This window comes from Malania oleifera, chromosome 1, assembly GCF_029873635.1.
Source record: "Malania oleifera isolate guangnan ecotype guangnan chromosome 1, ASM2987363v1, whole genome shotgun sequence".
Taxonomy (NCBI): domain Eukaryota; kingdom Viridiplantae; phylum Streptophyta; class Magnoliopsida; order Santalales; family Ximeniaceae; genus Malania; species Malania oleifera.
Genome location: NC_080417.1, coordinates 138,226,717 through 138,251,112, shown reverse-complemented (window position 1 = coordinate 138,251,112; position 24,396 = coordinate 138,226,717). Strand labels below are relative to the sequence as shown.

At 32.7% G+C, this 24,396-nt stretch overlaps 1 protein-coding gene across 18 annotated transcripts in view; it reads left to right on the top strand.

The window, feature by feature from the left end:
- Nucleotides 1-22,170, top strand: part of LOC131144117 (disease resistance protein RFL1-like) — a 28,604-nt gene extending 6,434 nt beyond the window's left edge. For 3 of the 18 annotated variants that reach the window (XM_058092536.1, XM_058092634.1, XM_058092585.1), the window contains exons 3-6: nucleotides 14,387-14,534; nucleotides 17,194-17,277; nucleotides 17,374-17,442; nucleotides 18,845-22,170. In XM_058092536.1, the coding sequence (XP_057948519.1) occupies nucleotides 18,851-21,907 (3,057 nt within the window). In that variant the 5' untranslated portion in view covers nucleotides 14,387-14,534; nucleotides 17,194-17,277; nucleotides 17,374-17,442; nucleotides 18,845-18,850 and the 3' untranslated portion in view covers nucleotides 21,908-22,170. Of the gene's footprint in view, nucleotides 1-14,386; nucleotides 14,535-17,121; nucleotides 17,443-18,844 lie in introns of all 18 variants that reach the window. The other 15 variants (XM_058092618.1, XM_058092534.1, XM_058092611.1 and 12 more) reach the window with 14 other exon arrangements.
- Nucleotides 22,171-24,396: the final 2,226 nt, after the last annotated feature.

Sequence of the window (24,396 nt, the reverse complement as noted above, 5' to 3'; positions counted from 1 at the left end):
ATTTTTAAGCCTTTTAATTCTTTCAAAGATTTCAATCCACAACCACACAATTCAAGTAAACAATCAAACAAAACTCAATCAAACAAGATGCAACACTTTGATAGATTCAGCTTTGTCGTAGGTAGCCCTGAGTACATGATTTATATTCAAGCCCAGTATATATGAAGTCGTTCCTTCAATGCAAACCACAACTCAATTCTCAAAAAACTTAGAATTTAAATAAACTCTTTAGTTAATTTGTCTTTGGGTGTTAACCAACCAACGTACTTCCTTTTGAGGTTTCCGCAAAGTTTTGATCAACCAACGTACTCCCTTTCGGTTTCCGTAATCCCAAATCAAAATTAAACTTTAAGTTTATTTAACTTCCAGATTACGTAGTTTGTATAATTAAGAAAATTAAATTATCCACATAGTTTATATGTGCTGAATGTAAAAAGAGTAAGGGAAAGAGAGAGTGAAACCGAGTTTTTTACGAGGTTCAGCTTATCCCCAGCCTAAGTCCTTGCCTTTGGCAAGCTACCAAAGGATTCACTAAACTAGTTCCTTTGCCGGGTGGAACAACACCATTACACACTCCTTCAATAGGCAAGAGCACTGCCTCTCCAAGTGATATCCCCTCACTCGGTCACTTTTTCAATAGGCTAGAGCTACACCTCTCTAAGTAATACCCCACACTTAGCCAACGATCCAAACAATTATGGGAGTCGTCAATCTACAAGAAAATAAAAAAGAATTTCTGTGTACAAGAAACTCAGAGTAGTAAGGATCAGCACTTCAGAATATTTTAGCAAAAGAGTTTTGCAATGAGTGAGCAAGAGAACTTTGTAAGAACAAGAGTGCTTCGGCTTATCAATCAGATTTTTCAATTCTTGTTGTGTTTTGATTTGCAAAACCATATATATATACGCTTTCAAAAATGTTTTTGTGTTGCCCAAGATTACTTGGAGTATCTTCCAAGTTTTAAGAAAATTTGGAGCATAGGAAACCAATTTAAAACATTTAAAATATTTAAAAAATTTGACCGTTAATAGTGTTTAGACGTCTGAGGTATCGGGTTCAGACGACTGAAGTTCCTTAATGCTTTGAAAATAATGAACTGGACATAGGTTCAGACTTCTGAAGTCCTAGGTTCAGACGTCTGAAGTCAGGGTTTAGTCTTTTGATGTGCTTCTGCCTGTTTCTGAGTTTCACCAATAAATCTTCAAATGACTGGACTTAATTTTTGGTCTTCTGAAGTTGACTCTTCAGTCTTCTGGGCAGTGACCTCGGTCTTCTAAATAGTTCATTTTCTAGTTTTTTATTTTTAGTTTCCAAAATTTGTTTTGCTCTCTTTCTTTGCTCTTTTATAAAACATTTTTCGGAGTTTTAAAATAGGTCTCTAAGTCCATGCATTTCCCCTAAAGAGTTTCAAAATATTTCAAACGATATTTAAACATTAAAGTACTTACATAAGGACTTTTAAGACTTTTCACATTCTAGGTACTCGAGTCTTCATGCTTTGTCTTTCTTTGAGCTCTCTTGTTTTGCTTTTCTTTTGCTTTTTTGTTTTGCTTTTCTCTGGCTCTCAACAAATCATCCATGTCCTCATTTTCTTTAAGTTTTAATATATCATCTTTAAAACCATGCTTTTGATCATTTAAGCTTCATTTGATCCTTGTGAGCACTTTGACCTTGCTTTCACATATGTGAGCCTTGAAATAGCATCACTTAACCAAATATGTTAAGTTCCACTTGTTTGTTAGCATCAAAACAAGATTTTAAGCTTTGTAAGGCCAACAAAAATTTTATTGAAAGCATTTATGTGGTCATTTATCGAAATACCTAGATGATACTGGAAGCGAAACAATTTCTTTTTCAAATATAGCTGATTTTCCAGACCTTTGGTCATAAATGTATCTTCCAATGCCTTCGACAATTTCTTTGCATATGTCTCCCTCATAACGCAATATTTCTGATTTTTAGCGAGACACAGATGAATTATACCACATGCCTGATGATTGATATTTCCCCAATCTTTGTCACTCATATCCTCTGGTACAGGATGCCCATCACCTCACATTGCCACATAATAAAATTATTGGTACCATCAAATTTCTCCACCTCAAACCAAGCATTAGCTATCGTCTTTGACGATGATGTCAAAGTTGTTGGGGTTGGAGTTCATGTGGACAAAGTTTCTTCTACTGTTGCACGCATAGTTTTTGTCATCTTCTATATAGTCTACTTTGTATATTCTATGAAATTTCACTTTGACCAGGTTGACCTCCAGGGAATGACTGACCCGCAATGGTCTCTGAGTACTTGCTTAGACAAGGTCTTTCTTAGACATCAAAAATGAAATCAAGGATCTTAACCAAGAAATACCTCCGTATTGGCACTATTCAACTTGGCTGTGATACCAATTGTAGTGTCGGGCACTCCACTTGTGCGAAACACTAATACTACAACTAATGCTATTGAATATAAAAAACTAAAGGAATGTCGAAACTAATAATAAAAGATAGCAATAAAGAACAACACAAGAATTTAACGAGGTTCGTTACAGAATTACCTACGTCCTCGGGCGCCAAAGATCAATCCATTACTTCCACACAAATTGCAACTGTGAGGTGTGTTTACAAATAAAGAGGGAAACTCTTTATATCGCTTCAACCTCAAGTTCAAAGAACATTTCTCACCAATGTGGGACAAACAAAAAAGCTTCAAACAACCTTTGCACCGATGTGGGACAAACAAAACCCAACAATAAGGAAATATTTGTTTGATATGAACGAACTCTAAATAGAGGTTACCTTTGAATTGGTTCAATAAATAAGTGAACCAATTAGACATATGAGTTTTTGATAATAGTTTTGAATTTTTTTAAAAAAATTTCTCTAATGGAATTAGACATGGAAAAAACAAAATGACAAAAAAAAAAAATGAAAGTGACTAAAAACTCAGTACTCAAGTAATTATAATTAAAATAATAAAAAAACCTCTATTTCATATTTAAATGTCTCTTTTCCAATTATATCTTAAAAAAAAAAAAACAATAAAAAACTCAATAGATTAAAATCAAAATAATAAAATTTATTTTTGTACAATATAAAAATTATGTTATTTTTATTTTTAATTATTAAATAAATATATGATAAAATTTTTTTTTATGTTAAATTAAAATATCGAATAAAAATATTATAACTGACTAGTATCTAAGCTCGATTAATTTGCATTTATATTCACAAAGTAATTAATTTATTCGATGGATAATCTTAAGGTTATATTTGATTTGCGAAATGCCTATTTCCAAGAATATATTAGTTTTAATTGGTTAGTTACAATTAGTTATACAAAAAATTATGTTGTTACGATAAAACGAATAATAATGTGAAAATTTTTATGAATCCATAATAAAGAATAAATAAAAAACAGCAATTTCCAAATTTAACCATGAGAATGTCTATTCATTTTTTATTATATATATGTTAAATGAAATAATTAGAAATATAAAAAGAATAGCTATTCTTTTGATTCAAGCTTTAAACTATATTTTATCTTATTTTAAAGAGTACCTACTCTGCTGAACCAAATGAAAGATATATATATATATATATATATATATATAGTTATAATAATTAACAAATCTAATATAAACATATAAATTATAATAGACATAAATTATTTACAACTATAAAAATAGAGTAGATTAAAGTTAAGATTTGCTTTAATTTCCTTGACTTGAATCAAAATCTCAAATTCTCTCACATATTGGCGAAGGGAGGTACGAGGATGATAGTCAAAAGTCAACACACAATAGTACATACTATAGAAAATGCAGAATACTTTCATTGATGTAGAGATGTTCTATAGGACTTGAACAAGATATAGTTTTTACAAATTCAAAAGTATTTAAATACCAAATCAAGAAGATCCTATACTATTAAATGTAAGCAAATATTTAAGTAATATAGCTAAAGAATCTCATATTATCGTAGACTATTGGATATCAGTCAATCTTCAACTGTTAGGATTCTCGGCAATTTAGCAATTGACAAAACCGTCGACAGTTTTCTGAAATCATCAACGGTTTGCAGTAGTCTGTTGACGGTTTCACCAAACCATCAATGGTTTTCTCCTAAAAAACATTCTGTTTGAAACTGTTGAAGCAACTAGGGGTGGCAAAACGGGTCATACCCTGTTGGGTCACCCAGACCCGTCTGTTTTAAACGGGCTCGGGTTTAAGAAAGTCAACCCATTTAATAAATGGGCGGGTCACGGGTTGACCTGTTTATAACTGGGTCAACCGGGTTTGGGCCGGGTCACCCAACTATTTGGCTCCTATTCCTATATATATATATATATATATATATATATATTACACATTAACCTTAAACCCTAAATTTCCTTGTGGCCGTGGCTGCCTCTTGCTGGCTTTCACTACCCTCGTCCCTTCTGCTTCGTCGCGTGGGAGATGGGCGGCCATCTTCATCAATCATCGTCCGGTTGTAGACTTGCAGAGTTACAGTATTTTTCCCTCTCCCACAAAATCCCAATCCCGACTCCACGGCTTCGCCTCTCTCTCACAGGTAGTCTCCTCTCCTATGGCATATCCTCTCTGCCTCTCAAGCCCTCGACTCTCGCTCTTTACTCTCGAACTTTGACTTCGCAGTTCTCCACTCATGTCTGGTCTAATCTGTCAGAACAGATTTGGTCATTCTTAGGGCTCGCCGTCATCTCTATCCCAGTTTTTGTCTCCGTCTCTAGCTGACTCATGGTCATTCAGGTTTTACTGGCTTAGTGGTTTACTGATTTTGTTTGAACCTGATAAGTGAGGAAGCTGAGAGAGAGAGAGAGAGAGAGAGAGAGAGAGAGAGACTCTGAGAGAGAGAGAGTGAGGAAGCTTGATTCCCTTTCAACCGTGAGAGAGAGATGTGCTGTAATTTGGGACTTTAATTTTTTAAATAAATAAGAGTGAGATGTGCCATAATTTGGGGTTTTAAAATTTTAAAATAATATATTTTTTTAAAATGGGTAACCTGCGACCCGCCCGTTTATTAAACGGGTGGGTTAGGGTTTATATGATTGGCACCCGTTTAACCTCGACTCGTTAAAGACCTGATCCGTTTACGACCCAGCCCGTTGACAACCCGTCCGCACCCGGCCCACCCCCCCGTTTTGCCACCCCTAGAAGCAACCATTGAAGGGTATATAGAAACCATCGACGGTTTGCTGGAAAACTACACAATTTCCTTTATACATACAATATAATCCTTTTTCGAATTCAATTCAAAATTTAGTATTATAATTAATTAAATGCAATCAGCACTCGATAACACAAACCAATCACTCACACACACACACACACACACACACACACAAACCAAGATAAAATTGCTTAAAACACGTTAATCAAATACTACATCTAACCATTGACCAAATGTTGTAACTCCTTCACATTTTATTGACACTTTAGACATCCATTACTTTTTTTAGGATAAGAATTTTAAAAATTGGTACCCATTTTTTAAATTTCAAAACTAAGGAAACTAGTTTAGGGATTTTGTGGGATCCATGCATGGAAATTAATTCCACGTAGGTTTCATTACTTCCTCGAGGACAAAAAAATTAAAAAGTGGTATCCATTTTTCAAATTTCAAAACCAAGGGAATGAGTTCGGAGGATTTCATGGGATCCATGTGAGAAAATTAATCTCACGGGTTCCCATTACTTTCTTAAGGATAAAAAAGTTTAAAAAATGACGCTTATTTTCCAATTTCAAAACTAAGAAAATGAGTTCCACCCCCTTTTTTTTAGAGAGGCTTTTGTGGGCACTCATGTGGGGAAAATAATCCCATAAGGGTCCCTCTACTTCCTCAAAATAAACTTATTGAAATCAACTGTCCCAATTTTGAAGTACCCATACTGTGAGAGAATATGACTTGATCTTACACGGAAAGATAAATCATCGATTTTCAAAAGATTGTAAATTTCATCAATGTAAAATGGTTCATTTAAAAAAAAAAAAATGGGTGCTTTGCAAAAGGAGAACATGCAAGACCACACATGAACATCCATATGAAGCGACCACACATGAACATCCATATGAAGCGACCACACATGAACATCCATTTGAAGCCCTAAGAATTTTTTTTTTTTTTCTTTCTAAAGAAAATGTGAATCGCAGGGGTGCTTTGCAAAATTTTGTACAAAAGATTATTTTTTCTTTCCAAAATGTACCACCAATCCCCACATATAAGATATGAAAAAAATTATTTTTTTAAGAAAGAAAAAAAATCAATTAGACATTATATATATGCAAGATGTACGTATAGTAAAAAAGAAAATTTTTTTCATGTAAAATAATAAAATATAAATAAAACTTCATGTTATGGAAAGTACACAAGAGCGGAGAAAAATGCATTTATCAGGCTGTGTCTGTTTTCCGAAAGAGCCTATAGGAGAAGATGGGTTAATTCAAGCTAGGGTGTGAGGATAGTGGGAGAAATATGAAGAGAGAGTTTGGTGAGGGGGAGATAAGGAGAGGGAGAAAGAGAGAGAGAGAAATAAGAGAGAGATAATGAGAGGGATAGAGAGATCCCCCCAATCATGTAGTCCCCCATGGGGTTTTATAGAACAGAGGAGATAGGGGAGAGTGGAAATGAAAAGAGGAGAGAAAGTGGGGAAGTGGGAAGTTAAATATTTTTAAAATTTTTTAAAACATTTTTAGGAATTTTTAGGAGAGTGGGGTAGTGGGAGAGTTAAAATAAGGGGCGGGAGGTTGGGAAGTTACAAAAATATTTTTTCAGATTTTTTTTGTCACAAAAAAATGGAGAAAATTCGAATAAAAACCAGCCAAAAACGACACCATTATGTTTTTCTTTTACATATATTTTTTTTCAAAAAAAAAAACAGCACTTTTGAATTAAAAAGCGCGAGTGCGTGCATGCACGCGTGACCCCATTTTTTTTTTTTTTTTAATTTAAATGCATAGTAAAATGGCACCGTTTCTGGTGTTTAGCGCATGTCTGCATGCATGCGTGCGCATGGTCCGCCAAATATGTGCGTGTGCAGCCACACGCCAACTACCTCTTTTGTGTTTTTAAATCATTTAATTATCTTTTTGGAAAGTGGAAAGCGTTTCCATGATATAAAATTCTCATCATTGAAAACTTTTGTGTTTACTAGAAAAGGCTAGAAAAAGGTTTACAATTATTTATGATATAAATATGTTTTGGTACATTTTAATGATTATTTTTTTATATTTTTGGTGGTAATTTTTATTTTAAATTATAAAAGAGATAAGCAGGGATATATATATATATATATATATATATATATATAAGAGTTACGATCATCAGAAACTAAAGAATGATACAATTGTTTTTTAAAATTTTGTTTTTATTATTTTATATTACTTAAATTTTATAATAATTTCTTCATAATCACAAAGAATATAAAAGTAAAAATTTCTAAGTTTGGGGGCCAAGCAATCAAATTTGGAAAGTTTCCCTCGCTTTTATAAATTTAAAATCACAAAGGTCAATCGCCTGTGCCTTTTAAATTTCATCGTATTTTTGAAACACAGTACAGGGTTAGTCGCTTGAGCCTGGGAGTTCAGTCGCCTGACTCGGTTCTGTCTGCTTTCTTAAAATGCTCATAAAATGTCAGTCGCCTGTCTTGCTGTTAGCTTCAACCACCCATCAGTATTTTGGGTATAACTTACACTAAAAAACTCCAAATAAGATGATCTTGGTATCAAAAGAAAGTTAAGAAAAAAATCCTATAATTTTCATGTTGAACATTTTTTAAGATAGAAAGTCATTGATAGATAAAATTGCACATTAATGCAGATATAGAAAAAAAAAAAGAAGAGAGAATTTGGAGAATCCTGTTTTGGTGTTTTTCATTCCAAAAATAATTTGTACCCTTTTGAAATAAATTTTGACCTTCTAAAAATATTTTTCAAATATTTTACAAGGTATCTAGGTCCAAGTAATTAACCTAAGAGCTTCATGCATTCATTTTGAAATCGTTTGAAGTACTTACATGAGACTTATTTAAAATAAGACTATCCTAAACACTAAGTCTTCATGCTTTAACTTTCATTCATCATAATTAGCTTGTCTTCCAATCTTCAACAGTCTTGAGCTTCATAAGATCTTGAATTATTAAGTTTGAGCTTTCATCAGACTTGTCAAGCACTTTGATATTGATCACTTGAGTCACTTGATCTTTGATCTAAAAATACTTGAGTCTTGAAACATCATCACTTAACCAAATATGTTAAGTTCCTTTGATTTGTTATCATCAAAATAAGATTCTTAAGTCTTTCCCCCTTTTTGATGATGACAAATAATGAGCAAAAATGAGTAAGCCTTAAAAAAGGTTTCCCCTTATAGTAAGCATATTCTTAACAATATTTGAAAAGTATGTTAGTATTTAAACGTATAGATCATGAATGTATACTAACTCAGTGTATATTTCAAGGATCAATATCAATATCATGCCAATATTTCAAGATCATATCATATCAGAATTCGTAAACAGGCTAAAAAATATCATGTTCAAAATTTCAATTTATAGTGAGCCAATATTCAGCCATTCATATTAATTCATTGTTAGCAATATTCATGCTTAGGCCAGTGTCCTGCTCAATTTTTGCCCAAAAATTCTCACTTTTTTGACATCAATCAAAAAGAGTAAGATATTAAAAAAAAAAAAAAAAAAAAACATATAAATACCAAGGCAATGAACAGCCATAAGTAAAAGTATAGATCCAGTGAAGACACAAAACAAAACTTTGCATTCATTATGCATAAAAAGATAGACATTGAGTCTCAAGATAACATGAGAAAATACAAACGATTGTATATTAGAATTTTCAATAATTTTATAAAATCATGATATCATTACTTAACAAGTCTAACTCCCCCTAAATGAAATGTATTTCATATTCAATAGATTTAAAATTTCATTCATGAAGTATAAACTATGTATCCATGAAGGTGTCAAGATTATCAATCATGCTTTTAATTTTATCATGTCATGCTCATGCTCATGCTCAGTTTGCTCACATTCAGTTTTGCTAAATTTTCTCCCCCTTTTGATATTAACAAAAGGATAAACCGAAGAAAATATTATGCAAAGGTACTAAGGACCAAAAAATTTCGCATTTAAATCTTAATAACAAGGTCCATAAGCCAGCATATAATTCAATCATAACCTAGTCATCCATCATTCAACATGCAAAAAATATAACATGATCCAACATCAAAATGTGAACTAAGATGGGCAAGAGAAACAAATAAAATAGCTAGACAAAACTAATTAGCAATGTCAAATATTATAACCCAAATTTGTGTTTGGTATTAAGAAAATATTGATGCATTTGTAGTTCCATCAGATTTGTATGCTCATGCTCATGCTTGCATGCTAGAGTTATTCATGCTCAGAGTCATATGTCTTCGCTTAAAATGTCTTCCTCTTTTTTTTTGTCATCAATAAAAAGAGAAGGTCATCTCTAAGCATATGCAGACAAATGCAAGGAGTAGCATAAACACAAGATAGATAAATGACTATTCATCATGCTTAAGAAGATAATCAAGAATTCCAAAGTGGCATGAGAAAGTAAAAAGAGCATGAAACAAAACTCTACAGTAGTACTATGCTCGAAAGGTCAGTTGGCTGACCTGTATATTTCCCTAAAATTTCACAAGTCAGTGGCAAGTCTGTCGACTATGCTTAAGGAGTCAGTCGCCTGACTAATGAAATCTTGCAGAATTTTCTCAAATAGAGGCTAGTCAATCGACTGAGCCACATGGGTCAGTTGCCTAATGAGCCTTATACTGAAAAGTTTAGTAAGTCAGAGAGCAATCAGTTGACTGAGGGCCAGTTTTTTTTGACTTACTTGCTTTCTTCAAGCACTTATGCTTAATACTTATTCAAAATACTTTTCTACTATGAAATAGTCCTAATTCTTTCTTTTGATTACAGATTATTCTTTACCATTTTACCCAGCTTCAAATGACTTTCCAAATTGGCTTATTGAAGCATGTGACTTCTTTGATTTCGAAGATAAGCCTTGGACAATCCATCCATTGATTTTGGCCAACAATGCCATGAACATGTTTTATATTCATTTGATTCAATATAATAGTTATCAAATAAGCTCAGACACTTATTCTTTAAGATTTTCATATTTTATTTCAATTTTGGTACCCATACTTCCTTGGATCTTAATGGTTTGACAAGTGATGTTTTTTTTACTCTCCAAACTTGTCTGATTTTTACACCCTTTCTTTTTAATAGACATTCAAACTTAATGCGTCATTTCTCCTTACATAGAAAACATGTGGTGTGTGTGTAAGCATTTGAGGAGGTGCTAGCATAGTCTTTGGAAGTTTTTATAAAATACCCCATGTAGAGGTTGTTTTTCTTTGTGTTCTCAATTCCATTGAATCCTATGCCTTCTTTATCCAAAGACATTCTTTGTGATCCAACTAGTTTCTCAAAGTGCTCTTTTCCTCTAGTAAAATTATAAATTATTTTATTTTGAGCCCCAATTTTACTTTCAAGGCAAAGTATTTTCGAATCTTTTATTCCTTTACAGTTAGCTTGCATCCTTACAAGTTCTTTAGTCATTTGATTTATTTTGCTTTCAAGTTCTGAATGACTAGGTCCTTTTCTTTTTCAATCGATGTTTGAGATCTTAAATCTTCCAGCTCTTTCATCACTTTATCATTCTTGCTTTCTAATTTCTTGATTTTTAAATCCTTTTCTCTTTTAGCAAGATTTTTGGATTCCAATTCTTTCATTACAACGTCATTCTTATTTTTCAAAGAAGTGTATCGTTTAGTTACATTAATTAGAATCTTATGAATCTTGAAAAGTTTTCTTTGTAGTTCTTCATAAGATGGCATACTCTCATCATTAGATTCATCAGATGAATTTTCACAAGATTCACTACATGATTCATTAAATGATTTGGATGAGGAACTTTGTACTTCATCATCGTCCCATGCCATAAGACAACCATTAGCAACCTCTTGGTCACTTCATTCACTTTTTGAACTACTGGAACTCACATAGTCCCATGTAGTGGCTTTCATTACATTTTTCTTTGTTGTCTTAGTATTCTTCTTAAGCTGTGGACAATCCAGTTTTATGTGGCCTACTTTTCTTACAATTATAACGCGTTGGAAGTTCAGCCTTTGTTTTCTTCTTACTGATTTCTCCTTCATCTGAACTTGAATCCCGGAGATTTCTTATAAATTTATTCTTTTTTCTATGGTATTTTGCAAATTTCTTAGTTATGAAGGCTATATCATCAACATCCACTTCATCTTCATCACTAGAGCTTTCATCTAAGGCTTTAAATGCAATGGATTCCTTGTTTTTAGATTCTCCTCTTGTTCTTTTGTCATAGCCATCTCATAGGGAGGTATTTTTCAAATTTTTACATTCAGCTATTGCAGTGGCCTTAGGTTCCCAAATAGGTGGGAGTGCTTTAAGTATTTTTCGAATCATCTCATATGTAGAGTAGTTTTTCCCTAAGGCATTGAGAGAATTTATAATATGGGTGAACCTAGTGTACATACTAGTGATGGTCTCATCACGGTTCATCCTAAAAGCTTCATACTCGCTAGTGAGCATGTCAATTCTACTATCTTTTACGTCAATCGTGCCTTCATAGGTTACTTCAAGCTTATCCCAAATTTCTTTAGCTGATTTGCATTCTATAATCCTATTGAACTCATTCACATCTAGAGCACAATATAGTGCATTCATAGCACTAGAATTTACTTGCAGCATCTTTAAATCATTATCAGTCATCTCTTTTTCTTCCTTTGGTATATCTTTATTGTTTATAGTTTTAGTGGGAATAAGGTCACCATGTGTGATTACTTTCCAAGCTTTCCAATCCATAGTTTGCAAGTATATTTTCATTCGTTGTTTCCAGAAGATGTAATTTACACCGCAAAAGATAGGAGGTCTATAAGAGGATTGACCCTCAGCAAAAGGAGATACACCTAGGTGTGTCGTAGGGATCTTTATGTAGCTTCTAGTTTAAGATCTACTACAACCCCACTCTGATACCAATTGAGAAGTAAGGTGTACTCCCAAGAAAAAAGGGGGGGGGGGGTGTGGTGAATCGGGTTTTTGAATTTTTCTTTTTAACCTTTTGATTTTTAACCCAACAATTTAAAATTCAGCAATCACACAAGTACTTGATTTGCAATAACCAATACTCAATCTAAGATTTAAGATTTAATATGAATGATGATAGCGATAAAAACTTCAGTATTTAGAATTCAATTCTTCAATATATCAATCCAATCAACAATGAAAGCTTGATTTCACAATATGAATCAAAAATAGAACTTCAACAAGCTTCCACAATTAGATTACAATATCAATTAATTTACTTGGATTTAAGTATGTGACCAATTAATATGTTAATGAGCCTTTGATATTTATAAACGTACTCCCTTTAAGGTTTCCGCAACTTATTAATCAACGTACTCCCTTTAATTAAGGTTTTCGCAATGCTCGATAACAAATTAATTCTCAAAAATTTAAATGAGCATCCATGCAGTTTATATATGTAGAAAATTAAAAAGATTTAGGGAAGAAGATAGAGACACCGGATTTTTACGAGGTTCGGTTATTCCCGCCTACGTCCACGCCTTAGGCAATCTACCCAAGGATTTCACTATATCACTCCTTTAACTGGGCGGAGCAAACCATTTACACACTCCTTCAAGTAGGATGGAGCTATCCTCTCCAAGCGATACCCTAGTCCCCACGCTCGGTAACCAACGATTCAACAACCCTGAATCGTCAAACAATAACCAAAGATACAAGAAACAATCTTGTGTACAATGAGAACTCTTTACAAGAGCAGATTAGTACAATTGAAATCACAATATACTTCAATTCAAATCAATATAGAAAGATGAAGCTCAGATGATTGTTATCGGATTTCTGATTTAGGATTGAAATTCTCAATGTAAATAGATCAGAAAAACCTTGGCTTTTTTAGCAATAGCACATCAATAGCTTTCAGAAAATTTCTGTAGCAGTATTCTAGAATTTGTATTATGTGCTTGCTAGTTATTGTTTTATTCTTGAAATCAACATGTATTTATAGAGTTAAAAAGTAATTTTTCGTGTTGCCCAAGTTGCTTGGAGTGTTTCCCAAGTTTTCACAAAGTTTTGGGGTCAAGCAATCAAATTTGGAAAGTTTCCCTTGTTGTTATAAATTTAAAATCACGAAGGTCAGTCGCCTGACTCGGTTCTGTCTCCTTAAAAAAAACTCATAAAATGTCAGTCGCCTGTCCTGCTGTCAGCTTCAACCACCCTTCAGTATTTTGGGTATAATTTTCACTATAAAACTCCAAATAAGATGATCTTGGAATCAAAAGAAAGTTAAGAAAAAATTCTACAACTTTTATGTTGAACATTTTTTAAGAAAAGAAGCCATTGATAGAGAAAATTGCACATTAATGCAGATATAGAAAAAAAAAAAAAAAAAAGAGAATTTGGAGAATCCTATTTTGGTGATTTTCATTCCAAAAATAATTTGAACCCTTTTGAAATAACTTTTGACCTTATAAAAATATTTTTCAAGTATTTTAAAAGGTATCTAGGTCCAAGTAATTAACCTAAGAGTTCCATGCATCCATATTGAAATCGTTTCAAGTACTTACATAAGACTTGTATAAAATAAGACTATCTTAAACACTAAGTTTTCATGCTTTAACTTTGATTCATCATAATCAGCTTGTCTTCCAATCTTCAACAGTCTTAAGCTTCATAAGATCTTGAAGTATTAAGTTCGAGCTTTCTTCAGGCTTGTCAAGCACTTTGATATTGATCACTTGAGTCACTCGATATTTGATCTAAAAATACTTGAGTCTTGAAATATCATCACTTAACCAAATATGTTAAGTTCCTTTGATTTGTTATCATCAAAATAAGATTCTTAAGCCTTGTTATGCCAACATTTCCTAATTTCGAGTATATATATCTAACAGGGATTAAGAATCTTATTTAGATGATAATATTGATCACTTGAGTCACTTGATCTTTGATCTAAAAATACTTGAGTCCTGAAACATCATCACTTAACCAAATATGTTAAGTTCCTTTGATTGTTATCATCAAAAGAAGATTCTTAAGCCTTGTTAGGCCAATATTTCCTAATTGCAAGTATATATATATATATATGCCTATAATTAATTCAATTTTATTGTAGAGTACAAAATGTATAATTATTTGTTTAATTTGTCGATCTTTACATGCATTTCAACACTAAAATATTATTACTTGAAAATTAAGAAATGTTCTCCTTTTGTTGCATTTCTATAAAAATTTTTTTAATTTTATTTTTTTACAATTAAAGCAATTTTGTTTCCCCTGGTCTGGTCGGATGCGGATATGGATTAGGATCAGGATCAGGATCAAGACCTGGATCTGGATCTCTTCCATTGACTCACTCTCCATCGAGTTCCTGCATAAATCCCTCTGTCTCGCTGTAGCTTGATTCATGGGTAATTCATTCATTCCTCCTCTTTCCAGTTTTCATAAATTCCAGCCTGCCTATTTGCTTTAGCTTCCCTCATTTCAAGTATTTCCTGCATTTATGCATTTCATAGTTTTATAATTATTCGTTTAGCTTATTTTAGTCATGTCGTTCAACACTTGTGCTTTAATATTAGAATATCATGCTTAGAAATTATGAAGTGTTTCTTTAATCAAACACTACCTTTGATTACTCGTATACTCAAGGTTTTAGATTTTGATTTTGATAAAATTTTGAAACTCTAAAAGTAAAGCAACTAAGTATGCGGTGTATAAGGTAGAATACCCATAATACAATAACTCAATAAGGGGATATGTATTTTCATTTTAAAGAAATAAGGAAACGTTTGTTTGGTCTGAACGAACTCTGAATAGAGAATAGAGGTTACCTTTGAATTGGTTCAATAAATAAGTAAATCAATTAGACGTTTGAGTGTTTGATAATAGTTTTGAATTTTTTTTTAAAATTCCTCTAATAGAATCAGACTAAAAACTTAGTACTCAAGTGATTAAAATTAAAATGATAAAAAAATCCTCTATTTCATATTTAAATGTCTCTTTTCCAATTATATCTTATATAAAAAAAAATGAAATCAACAAAAAACTTAATAGATTAAAATCAAAATAATAAAATTTATTTTTGTACAATATAAAAATTATGTTATTTTTATTTTTAATTATTAATTAAGTATATGATAAGAAAATATTTTTTATGCTAAATTAACATATCAAATAAAAATATTATAACTCACTAGTATCTAAGCTTGATTAATTTACATTTATATTCACAAAGTAATTAATTCATTCAATGGATCATCTTAAGGTTATATTTGATTCACAGAATGCCTATTACTAGGAATATATTAGTTTTAATTGGTTATACAAAAATTTATGTTGTTACTATAAAACGAATAATAATGTGAAAATTTTTATGAATAATAATAAAGAATAAATAAGAAAGAATTATTTTCAATTTTAACCATGAAAATGTATATTCTTTTTTTATTATATGTTAAATGACATAATTAGCAATATAAGAGGTAAAACTATTCTTTTGATTCAAACTTTAAACTATATTTTCTCTTATTATATATAGTTATAATAATTAGCAAATCTAATATAAACAAATAGATTATAATAGACATAAATTATTTACAACTATAAAAATATAGTTGATTAAAGTTAAGATTTGCTTTAATTTCCTTAACACCTTAAGGCTTATGCCTTGTCTCACAGAGGGTGAAATGCCTCGCCTTACACCTTACGCCTTCGCCTTATGCATTCCATGAATTATGTTTTTGTGTCCTAAATTGCCTTAGTTATGGAATTCATACATAATCACACACACAAATATTGGTTGGATAGTAAAGTTTATATGTGTGTGTGTGTGTGTGATTATGTATGAATACCATAACTAATGCATCATTAATAGGTGATTCAAACTAACAAATAAACATTTTATAACTAAGACAACTAATATGTTGTTTCAATTCTTTCTATATATTTTTTAACATCCTAAAATATCTTTAGAAAATAGTACTAATAAAAATGAAGGCTTTGATGAAGTTTTTTATCATTTAATATTTTAAGATATTTTTTTGCCTTTGCGGTTTTCATTAAATATTTGCAATTACTATATACAATTTTTTCGCCAAATTATGCTCAATTTTATATTTTATTTTAATACACATTTTTATCTCAAGTATTGCAGGTATCTATTAAGTTATGAATTAAATTTATTTACTTGAATGTTTAGATATTTCGGCTTTTAATTTTTCTGCCATACTGGAATTCTATTGCATATGTAAGTATATAAGAATTCTTGAAATTAAATCAGTGATTCTTAAAGGAAACTTGTGCTTCTTCGAAATGGGTGGGATGATAAGATTGGGGTTAATTTCACCTATTCCAGTCATTGGAAATGCATGTATGAAATTCACCTTTTGTTTTTCCGTCATGTTGGGTTCTGTGATGGTAATGGGGAGATAATCCAATTTTGGGAGGGTCATCGGATTGGGGTGGCTCCTTTGGCTTTTATGTCCCCTTGTCTCTTTCAGTTATCTTCTCTTAATGACTTTCCTATATATGCTTTCTTCTACTTGAAAGAGAGTGTTACTTCCTTGGGATTTTCATTTTGCAAGGAGACCTTACGAGAGAGATGGATGTAGTTAGGGAGTATAACAAACTAATATACTTATGACATAATTAGAAAATATAGCAAACTAATGTACTTCCGCATCTTTCAAAGACAAAAATGTTACATGATTAAAGACAGAACAGTAAGTTTATTCTTCTACGTTTATACCCACACTATTACATATTATTAAAAAAAAAAAAGACTAATTATTTGAAAAAATTTGAAAGTGGTTGATCCACATTGAAAAATGACTAATTATTTTGAAAGATGATAAAAGTGTTGGCCTATTACTTTAAAAAATAGAATAAAATGACCATTTATGAAGTGATTTAAAGGTAGTGGTTGATCCGCTACCTTTTAAAAAATTGGTTAATTTATATATAAAGAATTGAGAAGGTTGACTGTTTTTTCTTGGGCAGCCCAAAGTAGAAATAGAATACTAAAAAGGAAAAAAGAAAAAGAAAAAAGGTTGAGTGTTTTTTCTTGGGCAGCCCAAAGGTAGAAATAAAAAGAGAAGGGAAGTGCAAAAATGGTTTCTCCTCACCTTCCTGGCTGGTGTCCTCACTCCTTATCTGGTACTGGTTCACTCCATTAAACCTTTCTCTATGTACATATGCATACTCCTCATCTCTTCAAATTAATTAAAGCAATATTATTTCCCATTTGACCAGATCAGATCTCAGCCTTATCCAGGCCATCCTCAGTCCCTGCGTACATCCGACTCACTGCTTGATTTGTGGGTAATTCGTTCCTCTTCTTTAATTCCACTTTCATAAATCCCTGTGCTCTTACTTTAGTTTTTTCCTAATTTTGAGTCTATATATATATAGATATATATTTACATGCATCTGCCTATAATTAATTTAATTTTATTGCAGAGTTATTTTATGTACAAAATGTATAATTTTTTTTTATTTTTAAAATTAAAGCAATTTTGTTTCCCCTGATCTGATTGGATCCGGATATGGATCAGGATCTGGATCTAGATCTCTTACACTTTATGCCTTGCCTCGGTGAGGGTAAAATGCCTCGCCTTATGCTTTACGCCTCCGCCTTACTCATTTTTTGTTCCTAAAATACCCTTGCACAAATATTTGGTTGGATAGTAAAGTTTGTGTGTGTATGTGCACGCACACACATCATTAATAGGTGATTAAAACTAACAAATAAACATTTTTTAACTAAGACAACTAATCTGCAGTTTCAAAATGGGTGGGATGATAAGATTTGGGGTTAATTTCACCTATTCCTATCATTGGAAATGCATGTATGAAATGCACCTTTCGTGTTTTTTTTTTTTTTTTTTGGAGTCATCGGATTGGGGTGGCTCTTTGGCTTTTATGTCCCCTTGTCTCTTTCAATTATCTTCTCTTAATGACTTTGCTATATATGCTTTCTTCTACTTGAAAGAGAGTGTACTTCCTGGGGATTTTCATTTGCAAGGAAACCTTACGAGAGAGATGGATATATGTGCCTCATTCTTTTTAATTCCAGTTTGGGAGTGACAAAAGAGTTTGGGATTTAGATTCTTTTGGGGTTTTTTCTTGTAATTCTTTCTTTTCTTTTGACTCTCGCCCCCAATGCTTCTCCTTTTGCTCATTACTCCCTCGTTGGAAAGTTGAAGTTCCCTCCAAGGTTAAGGCCTTTTTGTGGACAACGATCTTGGAAAAAATAAATACCAATAATGCTCCTAAGTTGAAGTTCACTTGTTCTTTCATTTTCACTTCACTTGTTCCCTTTGGAGAGAACTGGATTTGCCCTTGCTCTTGCTCTTGTTCTTGCTCTTGCTCTTGCTCTTGCTCTTCGACTTTTAAGGGGTTTGGGAATGGCATGGAGAGAGGCTTTTTGGCAGTTCTTAGTTATGGTTTTCTTTTGGTGTATTTGGCTAGAGAGGAATGCCAGAATTTTAAAGAACTTGAACACCCCTCTTAACTTGCTTTGGATTAGAGTGGTGTTTTTAGTGTTGCTCCTTTTTCTTTTGTTTCTAGTGGATTTCTTATCCTCCCTTTTTTTTTCTCCTCTTTTTTCTTTGTGTAATATTTTCCTCTCTCTAATAAATTTCTTTGTTTATTAAAAAATGATTATTTTTTTTTTCCCGTTTATTTGGTGAAACATGACTTTGTCTCACCTCTTTGGTGTTAGGTGGCAATGAATAATATCTTAAGGAGTTGCACAGAAGGGTTAGGCAAGTATGTTAACCTTGATGAAAAAATGCAGAATTTGAAACGGAAGTTGGAATTATTGGAAGCTCGTAAGGCTGACAAAAGCATAGAATTTAAAATTTTGGAGTTTCAGACAGGAAGGAAACGAAAGAGGGAATTCGAAAATTGGTTGACAAATGTACAAAGAATAAAAGATGAGGTACGAAGTATAGAACAAGAAGTCCCCGGGGGCATAAATCTTTCACGCATACATCTTGGGAATCAAATTGAGAAAATGACCAAGGAGGTGGAAGAACTTTTAGAACAAGGTAAATTTGCTGAAGGGCTCACAGTAGATGTGCAAGATCCCTTAGAATTATTGACAGTGAAATTAGTGGGCCAAAAAGCAGAAGAGAGCATGAAAAAACTCTTGGCATGCGTAATGGATGACAGGGTGTTCAGCCTTGGCATCTATGGAATGGGGGGAGTTGGGAAAACCACACTTGCAATGCATATCCACGATGAACTCATAAAGAATCGTTATGGTTATGTTTATTGGATTACCGTATCGCAACAATCCAGTATTTACAAATTGCAGGATGACATTGCCAAAGTACTATGCCTAGAAAATCTTCCTTCGGGGGAGAAGGAGAGGCAAAAAAGGGCTGCCATTTTGTTAAGAGCATTGGAAAACAAGAAGAAAACGGTGCTAATTTTTGATGATGTGTGGGAGCATTTTAACCTGAAAAATATCGGGATACCTAATGGGCCAGATGGGCCTAAGTTGATTCTAACCACTCGATCATTATCAGTGTGTCGCCAGATGGGTTCCCAACAAACAATCAAAGTGGAGCCTCTTTCAAATGAGGAAGCTTGGGAGCTATTTATGGAAGAACTAAAGCCTTATGACAAACTATCACCGGATGTGAAAGTTGCTGCTATGTCCATGGCTAAAGAATGTAGGGGTTTGCCACTTGGGATTATCACAATGGCAAGAAGCATGCGAGGAGTCAATGACATTCATGAATGGAGGACTGTTGTGAAGGAATTGAGAGAATCAAAGTCAGGGAGACCTGATATGGAAGAGGAGGTCTTCTCTATATTGAGAATCAGCTATGGTCGCCTGAAGGATCCAATAGTGCAGCAGTGTTTCTTATATTGCGCACTGTTTCCCGAAGACAGTGTAATGAAAAGAGAGAAATTGATAAGGTACTTTATTGCAGAGGGACTGATAGACAGAATGGACAGTAGGCAGGCTGAGTTTGACAAGGGTCACACCATATTAAATGAACTGGAAAACTCTTGCTTGCTAGAAAATGCAATGAGGGGTGAAAACTCAACAAATGTGAAGATGCATGATTTGGTAAGAGACATGGCGCTACAAATAAGTGGTCCTGGTTTCTTGATTAAAGCTGGACTTGAATTGAGAGAAATACCGGAGGACTGGGCACAGGATCTGGAGAGAGTTTCCTTAATGCGTAATGATATGACAGAAATTAAGGCAGGGATATCACCAAGATGTCCTAAACTCTCAACCTTGATGCTACAGGAAAATCGTTTGAAGAAAATTCCAGGCTCTTTCTTTTTGCAGATGTGTGCCCTTAAAGTTCTTGATTTATCTAGAAATGAGGTTCTACAGAGGCTACCAAATACCATATCAGATTTGGAGAATCTTACTGCATTATTGCTCAGAGATTGTCGGAGTCTAAAATATGTGCCTTCACTAGCAAAGCTTCAGGCATTAAAGGAGTTGGACCTTGGAGGGACTGGTATAGAAGAAGCACCTGAAAGTATGGCGAATTTGGTCAACCTGGAAGTCTTGTATATGGATTGTCTAAAGGAGAATGTAGTTGTAGGAGAAGAGATGCTGCATCAAATGAGGGATCTCGAAAAATTTGTTGGCCGATTTGGGGATGTGACAAGATTTCCCCCACGGCTGAATGCCTACTCTATAATAGTTGGATCCGGAAATGTTGATGATTTTGAAGAAATGCAGCTGTATTCTTCTAGAGCAGTAATTTTAAAGGGGTGTAGTGTGAATACAGAGATCCTTGTTCATTTACCTCCTAACATTGAGTACCTAAATTTTCATAGGTGTCATGATTTAAGGGCACTTCCATGTGGCCTATTTTCAAGTCTCAAAGTGTTGAAAATATTTGGGTGCCCAAAAATCAAGAAGCTGTTCACACGTGGGTTGCTTCAGCAATATCTTTGTAGCCTGGTAAAAATCAGAGTCTGGGACTGCAAGCAAATGGAGGAGATAGTAGCAGGTGAAGAAGAAAGAGAGGTCAATGGCACATTTTCAAGTCTGAAAGTGTTGGGAATATATGGGTGCCCAAAAATCAAGAAGCTGTTCACACGGCAATATCTTCGTAGCCTGGAAACAATCAGTGTCTGGAGATGCGAGCAAATGGAGGAGATAGTAGCAGGTGTAGAAGAAGGAGAAATCAATGGCACATTTTCAAGTCTCAAAGAGTTGGAAATATTTGGGTGCCCAAAAATCAAGACGCTGTTCACACGTGGGTTGGTGCAGCAATGTCTTCCTAGGCTGGAAACAATTAGAGTCATGGAATGCGAGCAAATGGAGGAGATAGTAGCAGGTGAAGAAGAAAGAGAAGTCAATGGCACATTTTCAAGTCTCAGAGAGTTGTTCATAGGTGGGTGCCCAAAAATTAAGAACCTGTTCACACCTGGATTGCTGCAGCAGTATCTTGGTAGCCTGGAAACAATCAGTGTCCAGAACTGCGAGCAAATGGAGGAGATAATAGCAGGTGAAGAAGAAAATGACGACTGGGCAACTGCTGATCTAAGTATTACCTGTTCAGCCTCAAACAATGACAAAATCGGCATAAAAACAATCCACCTTCCAAAATTGAGGATATTACGGTTGTGGAATCTACCAGAATTGAAAAGCATTTATAGGGGAAAGATGGTTTGTGATACTCTTCATACTGTTGATATAATAAGGAAGTGCCCGAAGCTAAAGAGGCTCCCTCTAGCTCCCCCTGCATCTCATGGATGGACAACCATCTCCTCCCCTTGCTCTCCTGGAAATCATTGCTGATGATGATGAGTGGTGGGAACTGTCGGTCTGGGACCATCGTGCTGCTAAACCTGCCCTGCAACCCTTCCCCAGGAGAATTAGATACTAAGCTATTTTAAGAAATGCCTGCGAAGAAGAGACGCCTTCATATTCTCACATTATTTACTGTATGTCACCGAAAATCGATAGTAGCACACTTGTGAGCCATGAAGTTATGAATGGTCTGAAACGTGTACATTTTTGCTCTGAAATGCTAAATCTAGCGATCTGAAGTTAAATTTAAATTTTTTCGCATAACATATTTTTTTAGTAGTTAAAGTGGAATTGCATTATAATTCTATTTTCTGAAATTATTAATCTATTCTAGACTCAGAAACACCTCAGCATGTTTTATTTCTTTTGTTAAAATTGTGGACTTTATCATCATTGCTGGCCTTAGTATATACAAACCCTCTTGAGAGGATTCCATAAGACTGTTTCTGTGTGAATCAGTCCATTTGTGAGGATTGATTTTCTATATTTTTTGGACATTGCCACTGACCACGATTGTTCGAAAAATTATGTTATTTTTTAAAAAATAAAAATTGGCCATATAATTTTTTATGATGCTGCTATGTAGAGGTGGTCATGAAAAAACTGAAAAATTGAAGCTAATTGCAAAATCGAACAAACCAAATAACCATTTTTTTGATTTGGAAATTTCAATTTCTACTCGGTTAATGGCAGTTTGACCCATATAATAATCGTAGTTAACTAAACTAGAAACCAAATTGATAAATTACAAATATATAAAAACATATATAATGTGATTACATATTATATAATATTTTAATAATTTAAATTAAATTTTTTTTTTTATAACGATTTAAAACTTAGGTTGGATACTTTTTTATGTTATGTTTTTAGATTTGAATTTAGATTATGAATTTTGTTTGTGTTCAATTCATGGTGGATGTTAATTTAAAATTAATAAATTTAAAAATTCTTATTAAGTTTTGAATTTTAAAATTTACAAGTTGATTATATGGAAGAGAAAATTATTAATTTGTATTTATTTTAGAATTTTTAATTGAGCCTAAAAGTTTGATTTGATTAATTATTGGCTGTCAGCTGAAAAATTAATTAATTGAATTTTGATTAACCTTTTTAGAAAATAGTTTGACTTAAGTTTGCATTTTTTGACAACATCAAGTTTCGACTAGGTTATGATTCCAAGGGAATAGTTCATTTAATCAAATCATATCCAACTTTACTTATATGAAATGTGAGTATCATTCATTGTTACCGAGAAATTTAAAAATCCAATTCCTCATTCTAGTTTTCCAATCAATAAATATCTCAAAAGTATGAAATTATGATTTTTTTTATTGCAATTTATGGTCTTAATTTAAACCTTTTTTAGGTATTGTGTGAAACTTAGAAAATCTTAGAAAAAAAAAAGAAATATAAAGAAATATAATTTTTTTATATTTGATTATTGAAGAAAGTAAAAAAGAAAAAAATATTTTAAATTAATAAATAAAAATATGATTTTAAACATCATTTATATTTGATTTAAAAAAATTTTTAATCATATTAAAATAATTTTTTATTTTTAGTTGTATTTGATATAAAGAGAAAATATAATAATAATAATAATAATAATAATAATAATAATAATATAAATTTTTATTTTCTTTCTTTTCCCAACTAAGAACCTTATCCAAAGGCATTATGCTAGCTAGTATATTTTCTTTATAATGATACTCATAAATCTTTGTCTCAAAATGGTACAAAATGTCGTTGATAACTTTTTTTTTTTTTTATAGTTACAAGAAATGTTATGTAGATTTTAAGTTTTTAATACATGTGCCTTATTCTCTAATATTCCTAAAAAAAGCTATAAACCAAGAAAGGTTCATAATGAGAATAAGAAAAATTCACAAAAATTAAGAAATCAAAAGGATTTTGGGAAAAAAATAAATAACGATTTTATTTGTAGAAAAACACAAAAATGAAGAAATCAAAAGGCGTGTTAATGGAACCAATGAATAAGAAACTGAAAAAGACCCTTCAAAAGCACAAAATAAAATTTTTTTAAAGAAAAGAAAAAGTGTAAGGTGGGCTCTTTCACTTCCTCGGAAAGTGCACTCTTGCGATGTTAATTTGTTATTAGAATGACTTGCATAATTTTCACTGATTCCTCGGGAAAAGAAAGGACGTGATACTTGTGGAAGAAAGGTTTAAAATAATTAAATGTTAGTATCTATATCAACAAAGTGTACTTTTTCTTTCGGGAGTCTTTTCATGAAAACTTCATGATTAAACATGCTTAACTTGGAGTAATCCTGGGATGAGTGACATTTTGAAAAGTTTTCTCAAGAAGTGTGTGAATGAAGACAAAACAAATTGAAAAAGATATGTATTGGTCTGTGGGGTCAGTCATTAATCCGATAAGGTCCGCCCCCCTGTTGTCTGGTCCAGGTGGAGAAGGAGAGACGTAGTGCTTCCTAATAGACTCAGATTGGGGC